This window comes from Physeter macrocephalus, chromosome 11 (assembly GCF_002837175.3).
Source record: "Physeter macrocephalus isolate SW-GA chromosome 11, ASM283717v5, whole genome shotgun sequence".
Taxonomy (NCBI): Eukaryota; Metazoa; Chordata; class Mammalia; order Artiodactyla; family Physeteridae; genus Physeter; species Physeter macrocephalus.
Genome location: NC_041224.1, coordinates 63,315,509 through 63,340,110, shown reverse-complemented (window position 1 = coordinate 63,340,110; position 24,602 = coordinate 63,315,509). Strand labels below are relative to the sequence as shown.

General features: G+C 42.4%; 1 protein-coding gene across 3 annotated transcripts in view; it reads right to left on the bottom strand.

The window, feature by feature from the left end:
* THSD4 (thrombospondin type 1 domain containing 4) overlaps positions 1-24,602 on the bottom strand; it is a 572,998-nt gene that overhangs the window by 209,735 nt on the left and 338,661 nt on the right. The window contains exon 1 of one of the 3 annotated variants that reach the window (XM_024128853.2): positions 3,914-3,985. The exons of the other annotated variants lie outside the window; for them this stretch is intronic. Within the exon in view, the coding sequence (XP_023984621.1) occupies positions 3,914-3,985 (72 nt within the window). Of the gene's footprint in view, positions 1-3,913; positions 3,986-24,602 lie in introns of those variants that run through there. 3 annotated transcript variants of the gene reach the window in all.

The window sequence follows — 24,602 nt, the reverse complement described above, 5'->3', positions numbered from 1 at the left end:
ACAGGCTTCGGACGCGCAGGCTCAGCGGCCGTGGCACACGGGCCCAGCCGCTCCGCGGCATGTGGGATCTTCCCGGACAGGGGCATGAACCCGCGTCCCCTGCATCGGCAGGCGGACCCTCAACCACTGCGCCACCAGGGAAGCCCCAGCCACTCTATTTTTTCTCTCATTTTCTCATATATCCTTCCAGAGAGAGGATGGACAAATATGTTAACACATTTTACAAAAAGGGTAGCATTTTATACACGTTGTTCTTTTCTTACCTAACAACACATCCTGGTGGTCATTTCGTATCAGTGCGTGTAGAGCTACCCCATTCTTTCTGAACACCTTGGTGATGACTGTCAACCAAGGACAGAACAACCCAGCATGGGGTCGATGCACGGGTTTGAAAATAGAGAAGGACTATTCCTTCTTTCATTTTCTGGCTGCAGGAGCATTAAACTAAGAGGTTTAATGCTAGGTCCACTCTAGGTCCCTAGAATGCCCTTGCCCTTGTCACAATAGGACAGCATTGGTGTCCACTTGCACAGGCTGCGTGCATCCCCTGAAAGAATGTAAAGGGCTGTGAGTCAGCCTGGACTTTGGGTGCATTTGTCCCCTACTGAGGAACATTTAGGTTGTTGTAACAGCTACATAGTGGAAAATGGTTTAGAGGGCATTTTGCACATTCAGAGTAGATCTATTTGATAAAGTATTAGAAATGGAAAAGCTGCGTCAAAGAGATACTTATTATTTATTTTTAATTAAGTAAGTTGAGATATTATTCACATGCCATAAAATTTGCTCTTTTAAACGGTACGATTCAGTACAATCACAAGATTGTGCAACCATTACCACTAACTCCGAAACATTTTCATCACCACAAAAGATAGCCCGTACCTGTTAGCAGCTGAGATATTTATTTTTAATTTTGATACGTTTTGCCAAATTGCTTCATCAAAATTAAAATAAACGTCTTTTTGGCTCACTTCTAGGAATCTGTCTCACCACAGTGTACCAACTACACAGGTTTCCAGTTGCCTCTCCCACCGCCTCTGCACATATAACTGTATCGCATTGGTCTTATCTGAGAAGGTTAAGTCCAAGTTCAGGAAATGTACACACACATCCCCAAACACCATTCTCTTGCAACCTGCAAAGAAACTGGATCCTGGCACTCTTCCCACACTGAAAAATGCACCCAAGGTCCAGCCTGATTTACGGTCCTTTACATTCTTTCAAGGGATGCACACAGTCTGTACAAGTGAACACCAATGCTGTCCTACTGTGACAAAGGCAAAAGCATTCTAGGGGCCTCAGTGTTCTTAGTTTAATGCTCCTGCAACCAGAAAATGAAAGAGGGAACAGTCCTTCTCTGTGTTTGTTCTCCAACCCATGCACCGACCCCATGCTGGGTTGTTCTGTCCTTGGTTGACAGTCACCAACACAACAGTGCCAGCAACAGGACGCTATATAAGACTTGCTTTGAATCTCACCCCCTCTTCCCCCCACCTGCCAGCCCCTGGTTATCTGGAAGGACCTCACACCCTAGAAAACTGAGTCTGTGAGCTCCCGCTCAGAGTTTGCTGCTTGGCGTCCATCCACACTGAGAACACAGCCAGCCAGACACCACGAGGTGTATGACACTCTCTTCCCCTTCCTTCTTTTTCCTCATGTGCTTTTATAAATATCTAAAGGGAAGGTAATTAAAACCTGCAAGAAAACCGGCTGGCCGAGAAAATGAAAATCTGGGTGACTTGGGGATGACACCACATGTTTACGGGTGCGTTTTGTAAGTAACATGGTTATAAAAAAAGAGGCTCTTATAAAGAAATGCCACATTCTCTAAAGCTCCATATAAACGACATTCTTTTTAAGGAGGGAGGGGGAGCAGTTCATACTCATGTTCTTCCTCATCGTTTCATTTCCAACAAGGGGAAAGGAATCTTAATTGTACAGTTTTCTAGGAGCACAGTAGTTATGGAGCCAAGGCTTTGCAGCGGCACACACATACACACACGCACACACACACGGAAGGAAGGTAAACTAGAAAGAAAAGAGGAAAAGGCACAGGAGGGTCTTTATTTAGCATAGCAGGGTAGAACAAAGGAAGAGACAGCAGGCATTCATCACCTCTGATTGGCTTTTCTGAGTATTAGGCACACACACACACACACACACACACACACACACACACACACACACACACACTTTAATTCAAAAGACAGAAGTTCTGCCTTCCTCTCCTGAGTGCTAAGTGCCGTCTGAACAGTCAAGATTTGGAAGAACCCATGTAATCCCCTTGAATTTTTCATCTGCTGTGCTGACTGTAAAGTGAAACAGCCACTGGCCTCTCCGCATGTGACACAAGGCTTGAAGCACATGCATTGCAGAGTGGCCTTCCCCGGGAGCCAGCTGTGTGCAGGTAACTGGAGCCTGCCCTTGGCCCCGCTGTTAATAAGAGTAATTGGCACGCCACTGAGGGGCTGTTGGAGCGCTGTGATTTGCTCTGTATGGGGGTCTCCCCAGACCATATGCGTATGCAGCGGTGATAGAAATATTTTCCATATGAGCTCTCCTCTCACATGCTTAAGCGCTCCAGGCTGAGTCAGGCCGGCCCATTTGTCATTTACTCCACTAAAAAATCAACAGGGAAGTTGAGAACTTCAACTGCAACTAGAGGGTAATGGTCTGCTTTCCGCCTCCGCATCACTAACCCATTCAGTTCCTCCAGCTCCCATTCAAGACCCCGCCTCCCCCCACCCAACAGGCCCAGAAAATATCTGCAGAGCAGAAGACATGGGTAACTAATAGGCTAAAAGCCTAGAACAAATGACCCATTGCTGCACGCCTCTGTACCATGTCTGCTTTGAACAGAGTAAAGAGCCTGCTGCAACCATAGCTTCCTTGCAGCCTGGATTTGGGAGCAGCTCACTTCCACTCCTCTTAGAAAAGGGAAAGTCATTACAGGAGGCTTTCAGAGCCTGCTCCGTCCCCACAATGCTAACAAAAGGCAGAGCTGTGAAGTGGCCCAGTGGCCTTTCTAGGATATACACTTTTCACTTGGCTTTTCAAAGAGGAAGATGGATTCAGGAAAAAGGCTGTCCTTTCATTACTCAGCCACCAGTCTCCAATACTTTTCATCAGAATAAGGAGTAAAAGCAGTGGACGAGGTAAATTTGTTGCAGGCTTATTTGCAGGTGAGGGTGGATACACCTACGTGCTTCCCTCTCCAGCCCATATGATCATCCCTTCCAATCGCTGTGTCAAAAACTGGCTCCTACAGGCATTTATGATGTTCAAAAATGTATCCAGCAAACATATGAGCTAAACCAATAAGAATAAATCATCCTCATGGGTCTTAAACATGCCTCCCTTCTATGGTAGATCAGTAGATCTGGAACACTCTGAGCCCTGTTATGTATCACTACCCTTCTTCAAACCTATCATACAAAGTTAAACACAGATTTTTTCCAAGCACATCAAAGCAAAAAAGGAGGAAAATGTAATGCAAAAGCAGCAAAGAAAAGCAATTCCTCTAGTATGCACCCTCTAGCATGCATATGCAATACTGGAGAAAAATTCGCAACAGGTAATAGTCTCTATTGGAATCTGACATGTACATTTTTTTTTTTTTTTTTTGGCAACAGCAGAACTAGAAACGTACATGCTCCAGGCATCTGTCACCAAGACCATGCCAATGCCCTGGTGTGGCAGCTGTACCAGAAGAAGATTTTAGAAATTACAGGATTTTTCAAGAAGAAAAGAAGTCTTCCTATAAGAAAAGTCAAGGCAAGCCTAAAAAAGCAAAATCAAGCATGACTCTTTACACACCATAAAAACCCCTTCCTTGATCCCTCTTGGTAGATAGAAGAGGAAATATAATGCTGACGAAAATACAACTTCTGACAAGATATTTTATTTGGCTTACCTCTCCCCCAGGTCTTGCTAACACTGCTGTTTGAACGTGGAGCAATGTTAATATCAGGTAGCTGACAAACATTATTACCCAACGTTAGAACTACCCTAGAGGAGAAGTCCGTCTGCCAAGTGCTAACAGCTAGCAGATGCACTTGTGTCTCGGGATTCCAGCCCTGGAGTTCCGCTAGGCACCGCGCTGCTTCCCTCGGCTCTCGCTCACTGTACTACCCAGAGCTCCGAGCTCAGCCTCTGCTCGGAAGAAAACTGGTAAGCTGATCTCTTCATGTAATAACTTCTCCCGGCTGGGGGAGGGGACAGGAGCCAGCTGGGAGCTGGGGGGCTGCCTTTAACCGAAAGCAGAAAGGGGAGGGACAGAAATGATCAATGTGGAGTTCCGCATCTGGTCTCATTCATGAAAAGGGCTCCAAGGTAAGCACTCCACAGGCAGGCAGACGGCCCCTGCTTCATCAACTGAGGCAGGCAGGAGGCAGTGAACTGCAGCAGGATAAGCCCTAGGCTGGGAGCTGGAACAACTGGGGCCTTCCTAGTCCAGGATCTGCTACTGACAAGCTGTGTGTGCCTGGATAAGTTGCCAACCCTCTCTGCTCCTCGGCTGGTTTTCTCAGTGGTACAGGCAAGGGTTGGGTCGATTACCTCTGAGTTCCCTTTTAGTTCTGATTTGATGGCTGCAGAAACCTAGGCAGTCAAAGGCTGTGCTATCAAGGGCAGCCTCGAAGAGGAAAGAAGTCACACTATGCGTTTGACTGCTATGCGTTTATGTGCCGATCACCTGGACATGAATAGATGGGAACTGAGGAAGCCACTATAACCCCCTCCTGCTGCCTGACTGGGTCTCTGTGTCTAACCAAGAGCTTGAGGAATTATCGCAGACGATGTAAAAATAAACGGTAAGGTGGGAACAAGTGAAACCCAGGTATTGGATGACACTGGCAGAGTGCATGAAAGCAGGATGGTTTTAGAGCCGTACCTCTGGGCAGAATCACACTGACCATCAAAGTGGGGCTTATGGACAGAAGCAGCACAGGAGCAGGCTGGGGAGGTCTTGCTAAAGCCTACAGGGAGCCCCAGCCGTTCCACTGGTCAAATGGGGAAAGGCCATCTGCTGGGTTTGGATGATTATCAGTGAGGTCACCTAGGCACAAAACTTGGCATAGTTCCTGATACACAGTAAGTGCTAAAGACATGGGCTTTCTCTTTGATCTGAATAAGTATTGGCACTCAGTCCCAGAAAGTAAATTAATAAACACTTGAAAAGCCTCAGGTTGTGGGCATTTTCTTGTATTAATGAGGAAACTTTAAACCAAACTGCAGTTTGTAGCCATTTCAGAACGTTTATTATCACCAGTCATGTGACAATATACTAGTGGGGAGTTTTTTTGGCTGTTGGGTGAAAGGACTTTCAATCCCTTTTTCCAGGGCTGTAAGAGACAGAAGGTAATGGTGAGGATAATATCTCGTTAGAGAAAGGAAGGAATGAACTTCTTCTCTTCCCCTTCCTCCTCTTCTTTCTCCTTCTTATTCATTATTATTATTGCTTAGCATGGGGTCTGTTATGCTAGGTGACTGAAGGGGCACTGTCATCTACTCAATAACCTCACCAGAAATGCAGGAATTGTCTAAGAAAACCAAACTTCTTGAAAGACCAAGGGTCTTGTCTAGTCCGGGGGTTGGGGAACTTTCTGTAAAGGGCCAGATAAAAAATATTTGCAGCTTTGCAGATCACATGCTTTTTGTGGCAGCTACCCAGCTCTGCTGGGGTAGCACAAGAGCAACCGAAGGCAATACATACAGGAAGGGGTGGGCTGTGTTCCGATACAACTTTATTTACAGAAACAGGTAGCGGGCCAGATCTGGCCAGAGTTTGCCAATGCCTGGTCCACACGCTTCCCAATCATCCTGCAACCCACAGAAATCTGATTTTTAACACATTTTCTCCACTGCAAGGGCTCTGAAAATATCACCAATGGCCTCCATGGCACAGACTGCAAAGGATAATTTTTCAGAGCTTATCGTATTCGGCTTCTTTGCAGCATTAACCATGGCCTTCTATTTTTTTTTTTTTTAATATTGTGGTAAAATATACACAGCATAAAATTTTACCACTGTAACCATTTTTAAGTGTATAATTCAGAGGCATTTTAGTATATTCACAATGTTGTACCACCATCACCACTATCCATTTCCAGAACTTTGTCATCATCCCAAAAAGAAACTCTGTATTCATTAAATAATAACTCCTCAGTTCTCCCTCCTCCCAACTCCGGGTAACCTTTATTCACCTTTCTGTCTTTATGAATTGGCCTGCTCTCAGTTGCTCAACTAAGTGGAATCATATATTTGTCCTTTCGTATCTGACGTTTTACTTAGCATGATATTTTCAAGTTTCATCCATGTTGTAGGATGCATCAGAACTTCATTCCTTTTTAAGGTTGAATAATATTCCACTGTATAGATCAGGGGTCCCCAACCCCCAGGCCACAGACCAATTGTGGTCCGCGGCCTGTTAGGAACCAGGCCGCACAGCAGGAGATGAGCAGCCGGCTGGCGAGCGAAGCTTCATCTGCCGCTCCCCATCGCATTACTGCCTGAACCATCCATCCCCGCCCGCTCCAAGGAAAAACTGTCTTCCACGAAACCGGTCCCTGGTGCCGACAAGGTTGGGGACCACTGGATATACCACATGTTATTTATCCATTCATCTGTTGATGGACACTTGGATACATTAAATGTACTCCAAACTCAACGGGTCTAAAACTGAACTAACGTTTCCCTGAAACCTGTTCTTGCTGTTTTCTCCATCTCAATGAAGGACATCGTTGCCCATCTAATGGTTGAAAACTGGGTGTTATCTTGAGTTCTCGTACTTCCTTACCAAACCATCACCAGATCTGATTGAGTTTCCTTCCAGAGCTCTCTCCAATCTGTCCACTGCCCCAGATTCCTGCTGCCTCTGCCCCCATTTGGGCCTCCACTATCCCTTCCTGACTTTTTGTAGCAAGACCTTGTAACCTCCCTACTCTGGTCTTTCCCCTTCCAAACTTCTTCCCCACTGCAACCACTGGGATTCTTCTAAAATGTGAATCTAATCATGTCACTCCCCTGATTCTTTTTTTGTAAACTTTTATTTTGAAATAACTTTATCTTTATAGAACGTTTGCAAAGATAGCACAGAGTATCATGGTATATCTTCACCCAGCTCCTTCTAATGTTAACATCTTAAATAGCTATGGTACCTTTACGAAAACTAAGACATTAACATTGGTACGATGATATTAACTAAAATAAAGACTTCAGTCATATTTCCCCAGTTTTCCCCCAATGTCCTTTTACTGTTCCAGGAGCCCATCCCATCTCTTTGGTCTTTTCTGATGTGTGACAGTTTCTCAGTCTTTGTTTTTTATGACCTTGACACTTCTGAAGAATATTGATTAGCTTTTTTGTAGAATGTCCCTCAATTTGGGTTTATCTGATGTTTTCTCATAATTAGACCTGGTTATGGGTTTTGAGGAAGTATACCACCGAGGTGAAGGGCCCTTCTCATCACATTTGTCAGGGGCACCCTATATCAACATTCCTGGTGATGTTGACCTTGATCACTTGGTTGAGGTGGTGTCTGCCAGGTTTGTCCACTGTAAAGTTACTATTGTTCCTTTTCCATACCTTATTCATTAGAAGTGAGTGAGCAAGTCCAGTGGAATTAAGCTCCACTTCCTGGAGAGGGAGTATCAAAGAATATTTGGACATATGTTAAAACCATCACAATAATTAATACATATTTTGGGGGAGATACTTTGAGGATATGCAAATATTCTGTTTCTCAAAGTTTCATCCACTAATTTGAATATTCATAGGTAGATCTTGCCTGCAGCAGTTATTACTGTAGTCCTCTAAATGGCTATTTTCTGTTTCCCATCTACATCTATTAATCAGAACTCATCCGTATGGAAGATTTGTCCCTCCTGCCCCATTTATTTATTAATTCAATCATCTATTAATTCTTCCCTGCTTCTGAAAACCTTTTGACTACTCTCCATTATGAATGAAGTCCAAACTCCTTAATATGACACTGGCGAGGCTGTTTATAATCTGGTCTCTTCCTGCCCTTCCAGCCTCCTCATCCTCTTTTCTGTTCACACACACTCCACTGTCCAGACGTCTTGAGCCACAAGAAATTATCCCTAAATGCCATGTGTCCTTGTGCCCCGTGCCTTCCTTCATGCTAGTCTCTCTAGAATATCATTCCCTCATCCTCAGTGGGTTAGCACCTGTTGCCCTCTGCCTCTTTGAAAATCCAGCTCAAATAAGCACCAAATACTGGAAACCACCTACATGCCCATCGATAAGGACTAAATGAATGACTTGTGACATCCATAAAATAGGATACTCGGCAGCAGTAAAGATTGAGCTTGCTTCCCATATAATGAAACATCTTCAAGATTTATTCAGTGAAAAAAAGTAGGATGCACAACAGTGTAATTATTATCCTATTATTTGTGAATATGTGTTTATAATTGCTGGTATACATAATAACTATCCGCAGAAGAACATACCTGAGGCTACCAACAGTGCCTGCTTCTAGGGAGGGGAACTCAGTAGCTTCAGGGCAGAAATGGGGTTGAAACTTATGACTATGTAGCCACTTAGTCACGTGTGGTTATTGAGCCCTTGAAATGTGGCTTTTCCAAATTGTGATGTGTTATAAATGTAAAATATACTTTGTCCAGTGGGAAGACCTGGTATGAAAAAAGAATGTAAAATATCTCACTAATATTTTTTTTGATGATTAGATGTTGGAATGATAATTTTATATATGTTGGTTTAAATAAAGTATGGTATTACACAACTTGCTTTGTTTTACTTTTCAAAATGCAGCTACTAGAAAAATTTTAAATCACATATTTCTATGGGGCAGCACTTCTATATCCCTTTCATATTAACTGAATTGTCAAACGTGAGTGTATTGCTATTCCAAAAGTAAATAAAAATGAGGTAATAATAACAGTTAATAATAGAAATAAATAAATACATACACAAAGCCCCTCCATCAATGATTCACTTAAATGTCACCCTTCCTGGGAGTTATGCCTTGACAGGCTCCCCACCAAGCCGAGGGCAGTGCCCCTGGCCTTTGTCCCCAGGCATCCTCTGATTTCCTCCAGTGCAATATTTATTGTAATTGTTAGATAATGTATCTGCCTTCATCAGTAGAGAGTCAGGCCTTGATGACAGGAGACGTATCTTTCCGTGTTCCCATGGCTCCACACGTTGCCTCATTCAGTGTGCATTGAATTAGGGAATGAATGCAAGAAATTGTCCTATAGGAAACTCTCGTCTGCTTGTGATGGGAGGAGAGGTCTTCTAATGGCACATTTTAGATACTACAAAGTGAAAAATGAAAAGGAGAAATTTCCAGAAACTGAATCCCTCCAGGAAATGCAGACAATTTCCAACCTAACTTTTGTGTGACCTAGATAGAGAAAATATAAGTGAGTGGGAGAAAAAACAGGGAAAACAAATGCAAATAGCACCTTTAAGGCCATTTTATTTCCTGCAAAGAATGTCCATCCCTTTATGAAGGAAGAAGTAAGATGCCACTTTCTCCACAGAGATATATACTATATGGCTAAACAGGTCAAACTACTTTTATTTCCTTAAATATGCTTACATTGTATGGAATAGGTGGAAAAAAAATCTTTGTCAAGAAGTTGGCTATTGGTCCGGGAGCAGGTGTTAGTAATTAACTGTCCCTTTGTGTGGACCATGGAGCCATTAAATAGCCAAGGAAGTGGGAATGCCGAAAGCAAAGGGAGTTCTCAGCTCTATTCCCCTTAAACATAAGGAAAATCATGAAAAGCTCCAGCAAAGGGAGTCACAGGTCCTTCCCTTTCTCTAGTTTCTGCTTATGAGAGGCCAAAGCCTAACTCTTGTAACCAGTAGGGCACCTGTGCTATTCGGCTGAGGACCTTGCAGGGTCACTGAAAGGAGGGCTATGCTTCTTGGCTCCCCTTTGAATTTGATCCAGGAGCAGGGCCAGAGACACTGTCAGGGAGATGCTCACACAAAGTACAGGGGTTAGGCTCATCCTAAGTCTGAGGGGACACCAGGGAGTGAATGCAGACATCAGGACCATTCTCATGTTGACCACATTCTTTATTTCAATTATTTACCCTAAGGCAGAGGTTCTCAAATTGTGGTCCCTGGACCAGCAGTATCACCATCATCAGGAAACTTGTTAGAGATGTAAATACTTGGACCCCACTCCAGACCTACTGACTCAGAAACTCTGGGGGTGGGTCTCAAGGATTTGTGTTGCTTTACCCAACAGTTCTCTGTCTAGTAACCTGAATTCAAATTGTATAACTTGAAAGTATTATTTTATTAAAAACATATTTTCTTAGAAAATGTGACTGTCAGATACTAAAACATAGCATAAAGCTATAATAATGAAAACAGTGGCAAATACTACCAGTGTAAGAATAGACATTATTTACATAACTAAACGTGGAAGAGGATTTAGGGTGCAACCAATGAATCACTACAGATCTGCAAGAAAAGGATGGAAAAGTGTTAGGAAAATAGCTATTTGGGAAGTAAATAAAGTTATTTCCATAAATTATACCATATGCTAAAAATAAACTGCAGGTAGATTGAAGATTTTAATGCAAACAATAGAAACAATAGGTCAATATTTCTGTATTCTTGGAGTGGGGGAGGACTCTTAAGCATAGTTCTAACAAAGGCAGAAATCACAGAAGAAAGATTTATATGTACTTTTAAGATTTTGTAAGTAAAAAATTTACATACCATTAACATAATTTAAAGTCAAATACACAGTAGAAAATGTATTTCACTAGTAAATAACTTAAAATATCAATACTTATCATGTGCTGGGACTTGGAGAGACAGGGATCAGCAAAAGCAGACTCAATTCCTATCTTTGTGGAGCTTGCTGTCTGGTGCAGGAGGCCAACATTAATGAAACTCAATAAGTAAATTAAAAATTGCAACGTGAAAAGGGCTGCAAAGAAAAGATATGTGGTGATATAAGAGGCTTGTCCTCATTAGGGAGATTGGATTGTGACAGGAGCAACAATGGCTTTCACAAGGACCTGAGAGGAAGCAGGTGTGGATGCAGAGAGAGTGGGCGAGTGGGAGCACAGCATCAGATTAGGCTGAAGACAAAGGGAGGAGCCACGATAAAGAGTTCCATCCTTTTCCTAATGAGAATCTATTTTAAAAGCAGAGGCAGCAGTTACAGGACTAGAATTGCATTTTGCAAAGGCTACTCTGTTTATAGTGAAAGGGCTGAAGAGAAGCAACAGTGGAGGCTGTGAAACCAGTGAGAGATTCTGACTGGAGTCCAGCTGAAAGGGATAAGAACTTAAACCAGGATGGTGAAAAGAAGTGACCAATTTCAAAGGTAATTTACAACATCTATAAAGGAAAAGGGTTTGTGTCCATAATATATTTTTAAAAACCCATAAATCAGATAATGTTTATTTTAATAGGGAAAGGCTAAAAGCAATGTCCAATAGTGAAGTTCCTAAATAAAGTATGGTATATCCAAAAAGTGAAATCCCATCCAATCATTTAAAGTGACTATGTCATATATTTATTGATATGGGTACATTTTGATATTATATTGTTTTAAGACAAAAGTAGGCCACTTAAAGGAAGAAGAGTCTTCTCAACAAATGGTGCTGGGATAACTGGATGTCCACAGGCAGAAGATTGAAGCTGGACCTCTACCTCACACCACACACAAAAATTAACCCAAGATGGATTACAGTCTATGACAGGCAGAATAATAGTCCCTCAAAGATGTCCATGTTCTAATCCTCAGAATCTTCGAATGTGTTGCATTACATGGCAGAGGGTAATTAAGATAACAAATGGAATTAAGGTGGCTAATCAGATTACTTTAAAATAGGAGTAGTATCTTGACTATCCAGGGGGGCCCACTGTAATCATAAAGTTCCTTAAATGTGGAAAAGTGAGGCAGAAGAGGAAATCAAGAGTACAGTTGTCCTTCCCTTGGTATCCTGAGAGGATTGGTTTCAGAACCCCGCAGATACCAAAATCCGTGGATGCACAAGTCCCTCATATAAAATGGCACAGTATTTGCATATAACCTATTCACATCCTCCTGTATACTTTAAATCATCTCTAGATTACTTATAACACCTAATACAATGTAAATAGTTACTGGCATGTGGCAAATTCAAGTTTTGCTTTTTTGGAACTTTCTGGAATTTTTTTTCCCAAATATTTTCTATCTTCAGTTGGTTGAATTCACAGATGCATAACCAGTGGATACTGAGGGCTGACTGTAATTTGGTGTGAGAAGAACTCAACTTGCCATTGCTGGCTTTGAAGATAAAAGGGAGCCATGAGCTAACAAATGTGGACAGTCTCTAGAAGCTGGAAAAGGCAACAAAATAGGAATTCTTCTCTAGCGCCTCCACAAGGAATGCAGCCTGCTGACACCTTGATTTTAGCCTAGTGAGACCCATTTCAGACTTCTAACCTCCAGAACTGTATGAAAATCAATTTGTGTTACTTTAAGCTACTGTTTGTGTTAGTTTACAGCAGCCATAGACACTAATATATAGATCTAAATGTAAGAGCTAAAACTGTAAAACTCCTAGAAGAAACATAGGAGTAACTTCATGACCTTGGGTTAGGTGACAAGTTTCTTAGATAAGACACCAAAAACAAAAGTGACAAAGGAAGAAATAAGTGGGACTTCATTGAAATTAAAGACTTTTGTGCTGCTAACGATAAACACAAGCCACAGGTTGGGTGGAAATATTTACAGAACATATATCTGACACGGGACTTATATCCAGAATGTATAAAAAATTCCTAAACTTAAAAACAAAAAAAAAACCCAATTATAAAGTAGGCAAAGGACTTGAACAGACATTTTCCCCAAAAAATATGCAAATGGCCAATAAGCACATGAAAAGATGGTCAACATCATTAGTCATCAGGGAAATGCAAATCAAAACTACAATAAGACACCACTTCCTACTGGCTAATCAGAAATACAGGTAATAACAAATGTTGGTGAGGATGTGGAGAAATCAAAACCCTCATACACGACTGGAGGTAAAATGTAAAATGGTGCAGCTGCTTTGGAAAACAATCTGCCAGCTGCACTATAAAGTTAAATGTAGAATTACTACATGATCCAGCAATTCCAATCCTAGTTATACACCTAAGAGAAGTGAAAACATATGTCCACACAATGTTTTCATTGGACGGATGCTCATAGCAGCATTATTCATAATAGCCAAAGTGTGGAAACAACTCAAATGTTTATCACCTGATGAATGAATAAAAATACCCAAACAATATCATGGTATTTGGCAATAAAGAGATGAAGTGCTAATACATGTTACAACATGATGGCCCTCGAAAATATTATGTTACGTAAAAGAACCCAGTCACAAAAGTCCACTTATTAACTGATTCCATTAATATAAAATGCTCAGGATAGGCAAATTTATAGAGACATAAAGTATATTAGTAGTTTCTTAGGCCTGAGGAGGGTGAGAAGAAATGGGTAGTATTTCTTTTTGGGGTGATGAAAATTTCTAAAAACTAGATCGTGGTGATGGTTGTACGACTCTGAATATACTAAAAATATGGCATTATATACTTTAAATGAGTGACTAGTATACCTGCATTACTGTTAATAAAGCTGTTTTTTAAAAGTAGACCATAATATGGCATCCTTAATTCTGTTTGGGGCAAACATAAAAGGTGAATCACATTCTTGTTTTTAAAATTTTAGTTATTTTTTTCCTACAATGAGCAGCAGAGGAATAAATGTAGTAAGAAAAACAAAATTATCTTCATTTGGAAAAAAAATGGTGACTACAACAATAAAAATGGGAAAGACCATGAAATAGTAAATTCACAAATGAAGATATACAAATGCAATACGAAAATGGAAGATGAAAAGCAATTTAACATCAGTGGTGACCAAAGAATTACACAACCAAATAACATCATACCATGTTCACCTGATACACTGGAAAAGAGTTTTTGTGAATGGTAATACCCACTATTGGCAAGAGTTCAGAGAAGCGGGTAGTCCGACATAAGGCTGGTGAGAATGTAAATCAGAACAGGTGCTTTAAGAGCTGGGTTTCTCAGACTTTTGATGTGTACACAGAAGAGCAACCAAAGTTACTTCGTACCCTCAACCAGCTTTCCACCTTCAATCCCCAATCTTATTTTACATTTTACCTCTCTTTCCTCTCTCCTTCCTCCCGACATAAAAGCCGAAAGTGCAGCAAGGCCATACCTAGGCAGGGAGTTCTGACTTCTGTTAACCTCAACTTGCTGGAACCAGCAACAATCTTGGCGTTGAATGTAATGGACCCCCAAGCCGTTGAAACAGCCCTCTGAAGGCTGGTAATCGGCTCTGCCTGGGGTATTTTCCCCAGCTTGGATATAGAGCTTGTTCATTTTTTAGTAATAATTTCTACCGGGGTGTTTTATTTTCTTCTTCCCATAAAAAGGATTTGACGAAGATAACTTCAAGGCTGTAGCTACCAGTAAAAAGTAGTAAGAAGAAGCCAATATAAATTGTAAAAGTAGATACCGTAACTAAAACCACTGCTATTTAGCACCAACTGATGTTGAGGTAAGCAGCCATATAGTTTACAAGCCTCTGAGGGTGTAACTCATGTTCTTAAGCATAATTCCAAAGCAAAATCCAATAAACCAAATCATTAAGAAAGAGGTCAAGGTTTCAACAGTTATTGTGTGCATTACTTAATATTTATTGTGCCAGGCATTAGGCGGGGAGGTAGACATGATCCGCATTTAATCCTCAAATCCTACGGATTAAGTATCCCTCGTTTTATGGTTGATGAAGCTGAAGACTGGGAAAGGTAAAATTATTTTCAGTATAGTTTGTTTAAGAAAACATACAAGAAAAAAAAAAAAAGAAAACATACAAGTATATAGAATACCTGAGAAATGTTTTTAGTTTTCTAATTTCTGAATTTCTAATAATCACTTCTATTCCTCCTGTTTTACTGAGCTCTCCCTTGTCAGCCCAGCACCTGGCATCAGGAATGTTTAATCTAATTTAAAACACAATAAAAGTAGTTAATCACTAACCCTGGCTTTCAGCGGAAACTGTTAGGCAAAAAAAATCAAATGGACTTCTTTCTGACTGAGAACCTTGTGCCATACTTCTTATGATCAATATACACAGCATATTTTTGAATAGATAGACCACACAGTTAGTTTTTAAGCAATTATGAAATTTGTTTTTCCCATAGTAACAAAATATAAAATGGCGCTGTCATATTCAGAAAAGTGTCAAGTGCCATCACAAGGAGAAAGTTTTAAAAATTCACCTCGTGTTTCACCAAGTTCATTAGTTAAGGTAGTGGTAGCTGCTGTAACAGATAAACCTTGAGGTTTTAATGGCTTAATTAAGAGTTTATTTCTTATTTGGGTAAAGTCCAGATGGTGGGACAGATGGTAGGGCAGGCGGTGCTCTGCTCTGCGCGGCCACTTAAGAGATCCAGGCTGCCCGAGGGTCTGCCTGCTTCAGCACATGCTGTTCAGGGTCACCCTGGACATCGACATCCACCTGGCAGACGAGGAGGGAAGAAAGTGGAGGATTCTCACCTTCCACTGGCCACATCCAACTTCAGGAAGGCTAGGAAATATGACCTGGCTGTGGGCCCAAGAGAGAAGAATCACAGGTCTGACATAGCAGTCAGGATCTTCTGAAGGGGAGGGTTCATCGCCGTTACCCGTGTTGTAAAAGCATGTGATGTATATTTGTAGTAAGGTGACCCTGGATAGCCCAGACTTCTTTCATGCTATCTATGAGGCCTAAATGTCTGTTTTATATCTAGGTTTCCCCCTGCCTTTGCTTCATCTCAGTCCAGCCAGGAAATCTGAGGAATTCACTGAAGAAGCATGTCTCATCATCCCACTGGTTAATGCTCAGATATTTCAGTTTCAGAAACAGAAGCTGCAAAGGGAATTATTGCTTAAATTATGAGGTGCAGGGAGGCAAGGAAACGAACATTTATCAATTGCCTACACTATGCTGGCACTTGACAGACATGATGTTATTTACTTTTACTAACGATGGAGAAAGGAATTTTTTGAAAGCTACTTAGTTGTGAAAATCTTCGCTCTTTTAATAGCGGAGACTCAGTTTTCTTAAATAATCGAAGACCTCTTAAAGAAGACATGAGGCACAGGAAACCATTTTGATAAAACACAGAATCTTTCTTGGCTGATTACTTAGAAGGTAAAGAAAAACCTTTCACAATCTCATGTAGGACAGACCAATAATCCAAGATGAAGTTTCATCTTCTCATTTTAGCAGATGAAAGAAAATTGTTTGAGTTTTACATAAATATACTATTGATATTAAAGCTTATTTTTCTTCAAGCCAATTAGGTAGAGCTCTTTTACCTATAATTTTGGCAATACCCTGTGGAGGTAAAAAAATCACATATACATAACATATCCATAGACATGCATAAACATACAGAAGGACACAGACACCCTATAGTTTTTGTTCCAAAACTTTAGCCATGAATCAGGTACAACAATACAAAACTCACTAGTTTATATATAACAGTTGAAGCCAAATTGTGTCCCTGGCAGATAGAACAAGTTAAGGTTACCCACTCACATGGCTAAAGCTTTTTATTAATATTTGTGGAGAAGACTTTTTTTGTTGAAGTATAGTTGATTTACAATATTATATTAGTTTCAGGTGTACAACATAGTGAGTCAATATTTTTATAGATAATACTCCCTTTAAAGTCATAATAAAATACTGGCTATATTCCCTGTGCTGTACAATATATCCTTGTATAGTGTTTGTACATAGTAGTTTGTACCTCTTAATCCTCTACCCCTTATCTTGCCCTTCTCTTCTTCCCTCTCCCCGCTGGTAACCACTAGTTTGTTCTCTGTCAGTCTGTTTCTGTTCGGTTCTGTTCATTTGTTTGGTTTATTTTTTAGATTCCACTTATAAGTGGTAACATACAGTATTTGTATAGAGAAAGGAGTTTTATTTCCACTTTCCAGATGAGAAGGCTGAGGCTCACAAGAGTAGACAGCTCTGCCAAGGTCGCAGTAGTAGTAAGAAGTGGACCCCAGTTTGGGTGCTGAGTCCAAATACTTTCCTTCATATCACTGCTTCCCACAGAGCCAAGCACTCTTAGGTGACACTAGGGGGTGCCCGGAACGGGAAGTTCCTGACAATCGCTCTCTGTGGCAGCTCCTGACGTTCTTAAGGGCCACGACTCTCAGAGTTAAGGAGACCTGTCTACCACAAAGACACGCGCAACACATGGGCGAGAGCACTTGCCTCGAATCCTAATCACTGACCCTGACAATGGCAAAGGTTGAGGGATGAGGGGATTTTCCAAGTTAGCTGTGCTCCATTTTCAACTTTTGTGGTTTCCAGTAATAATCACTTTGGAAAGTTGGGTACATATCTGAGAGCAAGAGATTTCAAGGTATTCTTCATTCTTACTTAAGGCAATTTTCCTAGGCTTGGACCTAGGATACCTCAGGCAAAATATGATAGTATACACAGAAACATGGGTGGAAATCAACAAAATCAGAATAATGTCCATGAAGAAATGCAGCAAAATTTGAATAACATTCAAAAGAAGAATCAGGGCCTCCCTGGTGGCGCAGTGGTTGGGAGTCCGCCTGCCAATGCAGGGGACACGGGTTCGTGCCCCGGTCCGGGAAGATCCCACATGCCGCGGAGCGGCTGGGCCCGTGAGCCATGGCCGCTGAGCCTGCGCGTCCGGAGCCTGTGCTCCACAGCGGGAGAGGCCACAACAGTGAGAGGCCCGCGTACCGCAAACAAAACAAAAACAAAAACAAAAGAAGAATCATAAATGTGAACTGAAGTGTGTATGTGTGTGTGTGTGTGAGTGTGAGTGTGTGTATCAGAGCCTAATTGATGTCATTGGGAATAGATCAGTGGTCTGTAACGTTTTTGTGTGTGCATATAGCACAATTTCAGATACTCAAATTTTGGGCTGTACACTTGAAGGACTTTAAAGGTGAACACTGGTTATAAAAAAAAAAAAGGCTTCAGGAAGTTCCAAAAACTTCCCACAGTTGTGTAACGTTATTCACTTTCGTCACCCCCCCATTCGAGAAAAACTGTTTGCTGCCCTGACCACGTGCTTTTTTATATTCACGAGAAGCGTCTGCATATTTCAATAAACAGCCATTTTCCGTATGTGCTAACTTGTTGGGGCACAGAAAACTGTGCCTCCCTCTGCGCCACATCCCATAACCTGTTCACTTCAACACACCACCTGCCAGACGCTATAAGAGAATCTATTCTAGGTTGAAGCAAAAAGAAATCCATTACATCCAGATCAAAATTTGGCAGTACCCCAGGTGCCACAGAGATGCAGTAACCCATATCACTGGCTGCGGGGATTCACATCACCTAATTAGAAATGTGACAAATAAAAGTCACGACATTTGCACAAGTGAAATATTAAGCTCCCTTTCACATATATAGTCCTTCACCCAGCCCATAAACATGCCAAGAGAGATTCAACATCAAGTTTCAAATGCAGCACTGAAGAAGTAGTTTCTTTCAGGAACAGAAAAAAACCAAACACAACTTGAAAAAAAGAATCACTAAATTAAACCTAAGAACAATACAATAAAGTTGCCAAGAACGACAGCATTTCTGTCTACTCCGTAGACCTTTAAGCGATTGTCTCCTAACAAATATTCTGCCTGTGCCAGTGATGTGTGATTTAAGAGAGGAAATACTTAGGGGCTTAAGAGACCTTTGCAGGGAGCCTGGAAGCTCGCTGCAAGTTTGAAGACATCTGCATTCCCTGGAATCTAGGTTCATTTCTCTCTGGGAACCACCAGGATGTAGAGTCCATAAACTGTGATTTTAGCAGGTCTCTGAAGTAGGCAATGAATCAGAACAAAATGAAACTCAGTGCAAGTAGGTAGCAATTTATCGCGGTTTTGTCCCCAGTATATGTGGACAAATTCAGGCATCTGCAATGGCGTAGTGATGGATCAGTGAAAACACTTTAATATTGGATAATGTGTCCAGGAGCAGAATGCAGCCGAACAGGGTTGGTTCTCATTTCCTCGGCTCAGCGACTATTTCCTGGGTGTCTGCATTGTGCCTGGTGTTAGGAGCTTCTAGACAAATGAGATGCAGTCCCGTGCCCCAGAGGCTCCAGGGAATGGAGAGGGTACTGAGTCTGTGGTGAGATGTCAAGGCAGAGCCGTGGTCTATCAGATCTCCTCACTGGCTTTCACTGAGGACCATGGTTTTCTACTGCACTTATGGGACCAGTGAGGTTTCTCTGCTTCTCAAAACTCCCAACTGATTCTGACTTTTCAGCATGATTTAGGATATAGACTTCTGTGTCTGGGTTCTGTTTTCTCACAGTTGGAACGTTCTGTCCATGGATTGTGATAACAGTAGCCAGTTATTTCTAACTCATTGCTTGGGAAAATTAAAAACATTTTAATACATAAAATCTTTGCATGGAGTCCCTTCTGCATTGTAAATCTTATAACCAACTCTTGACCTCATAGTTTGAATAAATGTATCCATGGGCAATTTTCAACCACCATCTGCCAGGATGGCTCTGAGCCCAGGCCTGACTTTATCCAATTCTATATCCTCCACTGCCTTCTGCATATTTCCATCTGCAAGTCTTACCAACATTTGAACTCTAAAACATCTACAATTAAATTCAAATCTAGTGGTTATGAACATTAGTTTTAACATTAGACTGCTTGGAATCAAATTTTGGCTGTACGACACACCAGCTATGCGTCCTCGTGTTCCCATATATAAAATCTGATCATCGATGGTACCTATTCCTTAGGGCTGTCATGAGAATTAAATGAGATATTGCATGTAAAACACTTAATGTGGTGTCTGATGCATACGAAGAGCTCAGTAAACATTCACTTTTTTTTTTTTAACTATTCATTGCAAAATTGACGTCTATATTTCTGTCATTGGTACCAACCATTCTTCTCTAAATGGGGCAGGGAGTGCTAAAGATAGGAGGGTCCAGGATTACTGTGGCGGTGGGAGCTTCAGTTGCACTCTTGGATGGCTCCTTTCACGCATGGAGAGGGAGGGTGGGAGAGGGAGGGTGGGGGAGGGTGGGAAAGGCAGTTCTTCAGGGTATAAAGCAAGAGGGGCTCAAATCCATCCCCACCCTCCTCCTGTGCTCATGGCAGACATCACTAATCATTTGCAGCACTCTTCCAGGCATCCTACTCCAGGCAGCATGAGCATTGCCATCCAATGGATCAGTGTTGTCACAATGGTTGAAACTGATGTGCCACACCTCCTCTTAAAGCGAAAGCTTCTTCTATGGAGAAGAAGGTACCAGAGAAAGAAGAACCCGAACCACAGGATAGTCCCACAGACTATTCAAGTCAAAGAGGGCTGTGAAAGCTTTCAAGTGACTTCTGCCAACCGCTGTCAGTCTCTGCGGCTATTCTTATTGCTGGCAGGGGTCTTGGAAAACAAACCTGGCCCTCCACAGACCACCTGACTCAATTTTTCTTCATTCCATCCTCCTAACCTTCACATTTTCTTTTCTCCCTCATCCCTGTCTCAGTGGATGGGGAGCCTAAGAGCAATACTTTCTAGAGGTGTGTGGATCATTTGTTCTTCAAGATAATCTAGGTAAAACAGGTCCCCAGTCAAGTAAGTTTGGGAAAGGCTGTCCCCCAGAAGCTCCCTGTAAGGAACCACAGTGCACATAAGCACGCCAAAGGCTTAGAGAAGCACTGCAGAGAAGCTGGTTCAACCTTGTTTGATCCAGGGTTTCCCAGAGGCGTCTGTCTATAGAACCACTTCCCGCACATAATACCTACCGACATTCTAAGATCCAGTATATTCTACAGTGCACGTTTTTGGGAAACATGCTTTACCGCCGAATTAAAGCTTTCCCTTTCCCTTATTCACCACACATGCAGTGATCTAGTCCTGGTTACTTCTTTCATCAAATGTCTCCTGATTCCACCTCCTCTGCTTTACTCCCATGCCCCCTCCCCCATCCAGTTCCTCATTGACTCAGTCCTGGACTAAGGCCAGAGCAGCCAGGGAGGCTAGTGTCTCACCCACCCTCACCATCTACTCTCCTTGTCAGACTATCTTCTTAATACATCAAAGTCTGTGTAATGGGTTGAATTGTGTTTCCCCCAACAGACATGTCCATGTCCTAATCCCCAGAAACTGTGACTGCTGATAATGGAGTTCAGGACATGCTACCCCTAAATATAGCACCTTGGCATATTTTAGGCTAAAGGGATCTGAGAAATGCCAAGTGCAGGAAGGACTCTCTGATCTTCCCTGAGGCAGGTCACAAGACCCTCTGTGAGAGGTGCCCTCCCTATACCTGGAGGAAAGATGTACCTTTATCTTAAAGATGGAGAGACGCCAAGAAGAATCTAAATGAACAGGGCTGCTAAGTTTCCCACAGTTTACTACTCTCAGCTCAGACCCATTTTTGTCCTATCACATTTTCCCACAACTCTCCATTCGTCACTAAACCTAGTATACAGACACTCAGGTTTAACTGTTTCTTTGGGTCTTCATTTCATTAAAGGCTGCCGTGTCATGTAAAACTTATATTAAATAAATGTGAATGATTCTCTCTTGTTAATCTGTCTTTTGTTACAGGGATCTCAGCCAAGAACTTAGAAGGAAAAGATATTTTTCCTCCCTTACATGACGTTATTTGGAAAAAGGGTTTTTGCAGATGTAATTACATTAAGGATCTCAAGATGAAATCATTTTGGATGATCTGGGTGGGCCCTAAATATAATGACAAGTGTCCTATAAGAGACACACAGAGGAAAGATGCAGAGAGAAGAGGAGAAGGCCATGTGAAAACAGAGGCAGAGATTGGAGTGATGCAGCCACAAGCCCAGGAATCACCAGAAGCTGGAAGAGGGGAGGATTAATTCTCCCCTTGAGCCTTTAAAAGGGGTGCAGCCCTGATGACACCTTGAGTTTGGCTGTCTGGTCTCCAGAACTGTGAGAGATTAAATTTCTGTTGGTTTAAGCCAAGAAGTGTGTGGTAATCTGTTATAGCAGTCATAGGAAATGAATAGTCACCACATCTTCATACTCATCTCCAAAAACGAAGCAACCTGAGCCAATTTACCCCAAAGTGTTGACTCCTCTGTTCCCATCACGTGGTCAGATAACAAAGTGTGGTCGTCACGTGGTGGTACTTCCATGTGTGAGGTTGCCGTGCAAGGGAGCCTTCTTCTTTTTTTTTTTTTTTTTTTTTGCGGTACACGGGCCTCTCGCTGTTGTGGCCTCTCCCGTTGCGGAGCACAGGCTCCGGACGCACAGGCTCAGCGGCCATGACTCACAGGCCCAGCCGCTCCGCAGCATGTGGGATCTTCCCGGACCGGGGCACGAACCTGTGTCCCCTGCATCGGCAGGCGGACTCTCAACCACTGCGCCACCAGGGAAGCCCAAGGGAGCCTTCTTGAATGCTTGGCTGCCCCTGCTCCAGGTTACAGACAGGGGTCTCATTAAGTTGCTGGCTCTGAAATCTCCAGCTTTGGAACTTACTAGATCTTTCTTTTTACCTCTCAGATTTACCACCACAATGCCTGCTGTCTCACTAAATAGCATTTGAAGAGAGGCATCCATAAACTCTGCCACTCAAACTTTTTGGTTCCACTCAGAGATACACAGTTGTTAAATTATATATTACAGGAGGCACACAGAAAGGAAATAAAGATTCTGGGCTTGCTTTGTCCACCAGGTAAATCAAAAGAAAACAAATTGATTTACAGGTTAATAAACTCTTTTAGAATACAGATGAAGGACTGAGATCTATCTAAGAGGCCATCTCCTTACTCATGGCCTTTTGGCAGAGAAGTTTATGGCCCTTCCACAGAAGTTCAGTCGTGCTGTGAGTCTAGGTATTTTCAAGTTAGAGAAAGTCAGACATACGATTAAAAATGACTTTGCCAAGATCACGGAGCCTAAGAAAACTGAGATCAGATTATCCACCCATGTTTTTGGATAGGAATAGATGAAAGTCAAAGAAAATATATTTTTTTAATGATGAAATGGAATCAATTAAATATGATGCCTAAAGAATCTTATTTCATTTATTTAAATGATTTCTTCTTAAAATACCCTGCATATTTATTTTCTTTAAAAAATCATGGAAAACTAAAATACCTTACCAAACAGTATTCATAATCCCACCACTTGTCTTTTGGGGAGGGTGGGGAAGTAGACAGCTTTTTAGGTGTTCATTTAGTGGAATTAAAACGGAGAAAAAGGGCTTCCCTGGTGGCACAGTGGTTAAGAATCCACCTGCCAATGCAGGGGACACGGGTTCGAGCCTTGGTCTGGGAAGATCCCACATGCCGTGCAGCAACTAAGCCTGTGCACCAAAACTACTGAGCCTGCACTCTAGAGCCTGGGAGCCACAACTACTGAAGCCCACGTGCCTAGAGCCCGTGCTCCGCAACAAGAGAAACCACAGCAATGAGAAGCCTGCTCACTGCAACGAAGAGTAGCCCCCTCTCACTGCAACTAGAGAAAGCCTGCGTGCAGCAACAAAGACCCAACGCAGCCAAAAATAAATAAAAATTAAAGTAGATAAATTTATTTTAAAAAAGGGGGGGAAGTACTATTTGAGTAGTGTCACTTTTTTTTTTTTTTTTTTGCGTTACGCGGGCCTCTCACTGTTGTGGCCTCTCCCGTTGCGGAGCACAGGCTCTGGACACACAGGCTCAGCGGCCATGGCTCACGGGCCCAGCCGCTCCAGCCGCTCCGCGGCATGTTGGATCTTCCCGGACCAGGGCACGAACCCGTGTCACCTGCATTGGCAGGCGGACTCTCAACCACTGAGCCACCAGGGAAGCCCTGAGTAGTGTCACTTTTATACTTAGTGGTGGAAGACAAGTAAGTAAAGCAATAATTTCTTTCTCTCTATTCATATCAATTTCCCCCTTCCAACCCATGTTTCCCTCAAGTCCACCACCTTCAGGTTGCTCCCTGATCTTGATAGTTGGTCTACCGACATTTCGAAATCAATGTGGTCAAGGAACACCTTGGCTGCTCACTCCCAAGACCTCTCTTCCAACTTTGTGTTGCTACATTCGCTCATTTTGCGGGGGTTTACAAAGACTTCTCAGGAAGCACTACCCCTCAAACCAGCATACATACGTTCCTCACTTGTACCAGAGTGATTAAGGATTAACCTCTGGTACCAGATCGTTAGGGTTCAAATCTCAGGTCCATCACTCACTGTAACTTTGGGCAAGTTATGTAACCCATCTAGAGCTCAGTTAGTCCATCAGAAAAAGGAGAGCAAGGCTAGTAGCTATATCACAAGATTCTTGTGTTTACTGAAGGAATAATATACATCAAGTGCTCAGCATAGAACTTTAAAACATAGTAAGGGGCTTCCCTGGTGGCGCAGTGGTTGAGAGTCCGCCTGCCGATGCAGGGGACGCGGGTTCGTGCCCCGGTCCGGGCGGATCCCACATGCCGCGGAGCGGCTGGGCCCGTGAGCCATGGCCGCTGGGCCTGCGCGTCCGGAGCCTGTGCTCCGCAACGGGAGAGGCCACAACAGTGAGAGGCCCGCGTACCGCCAAAAAAA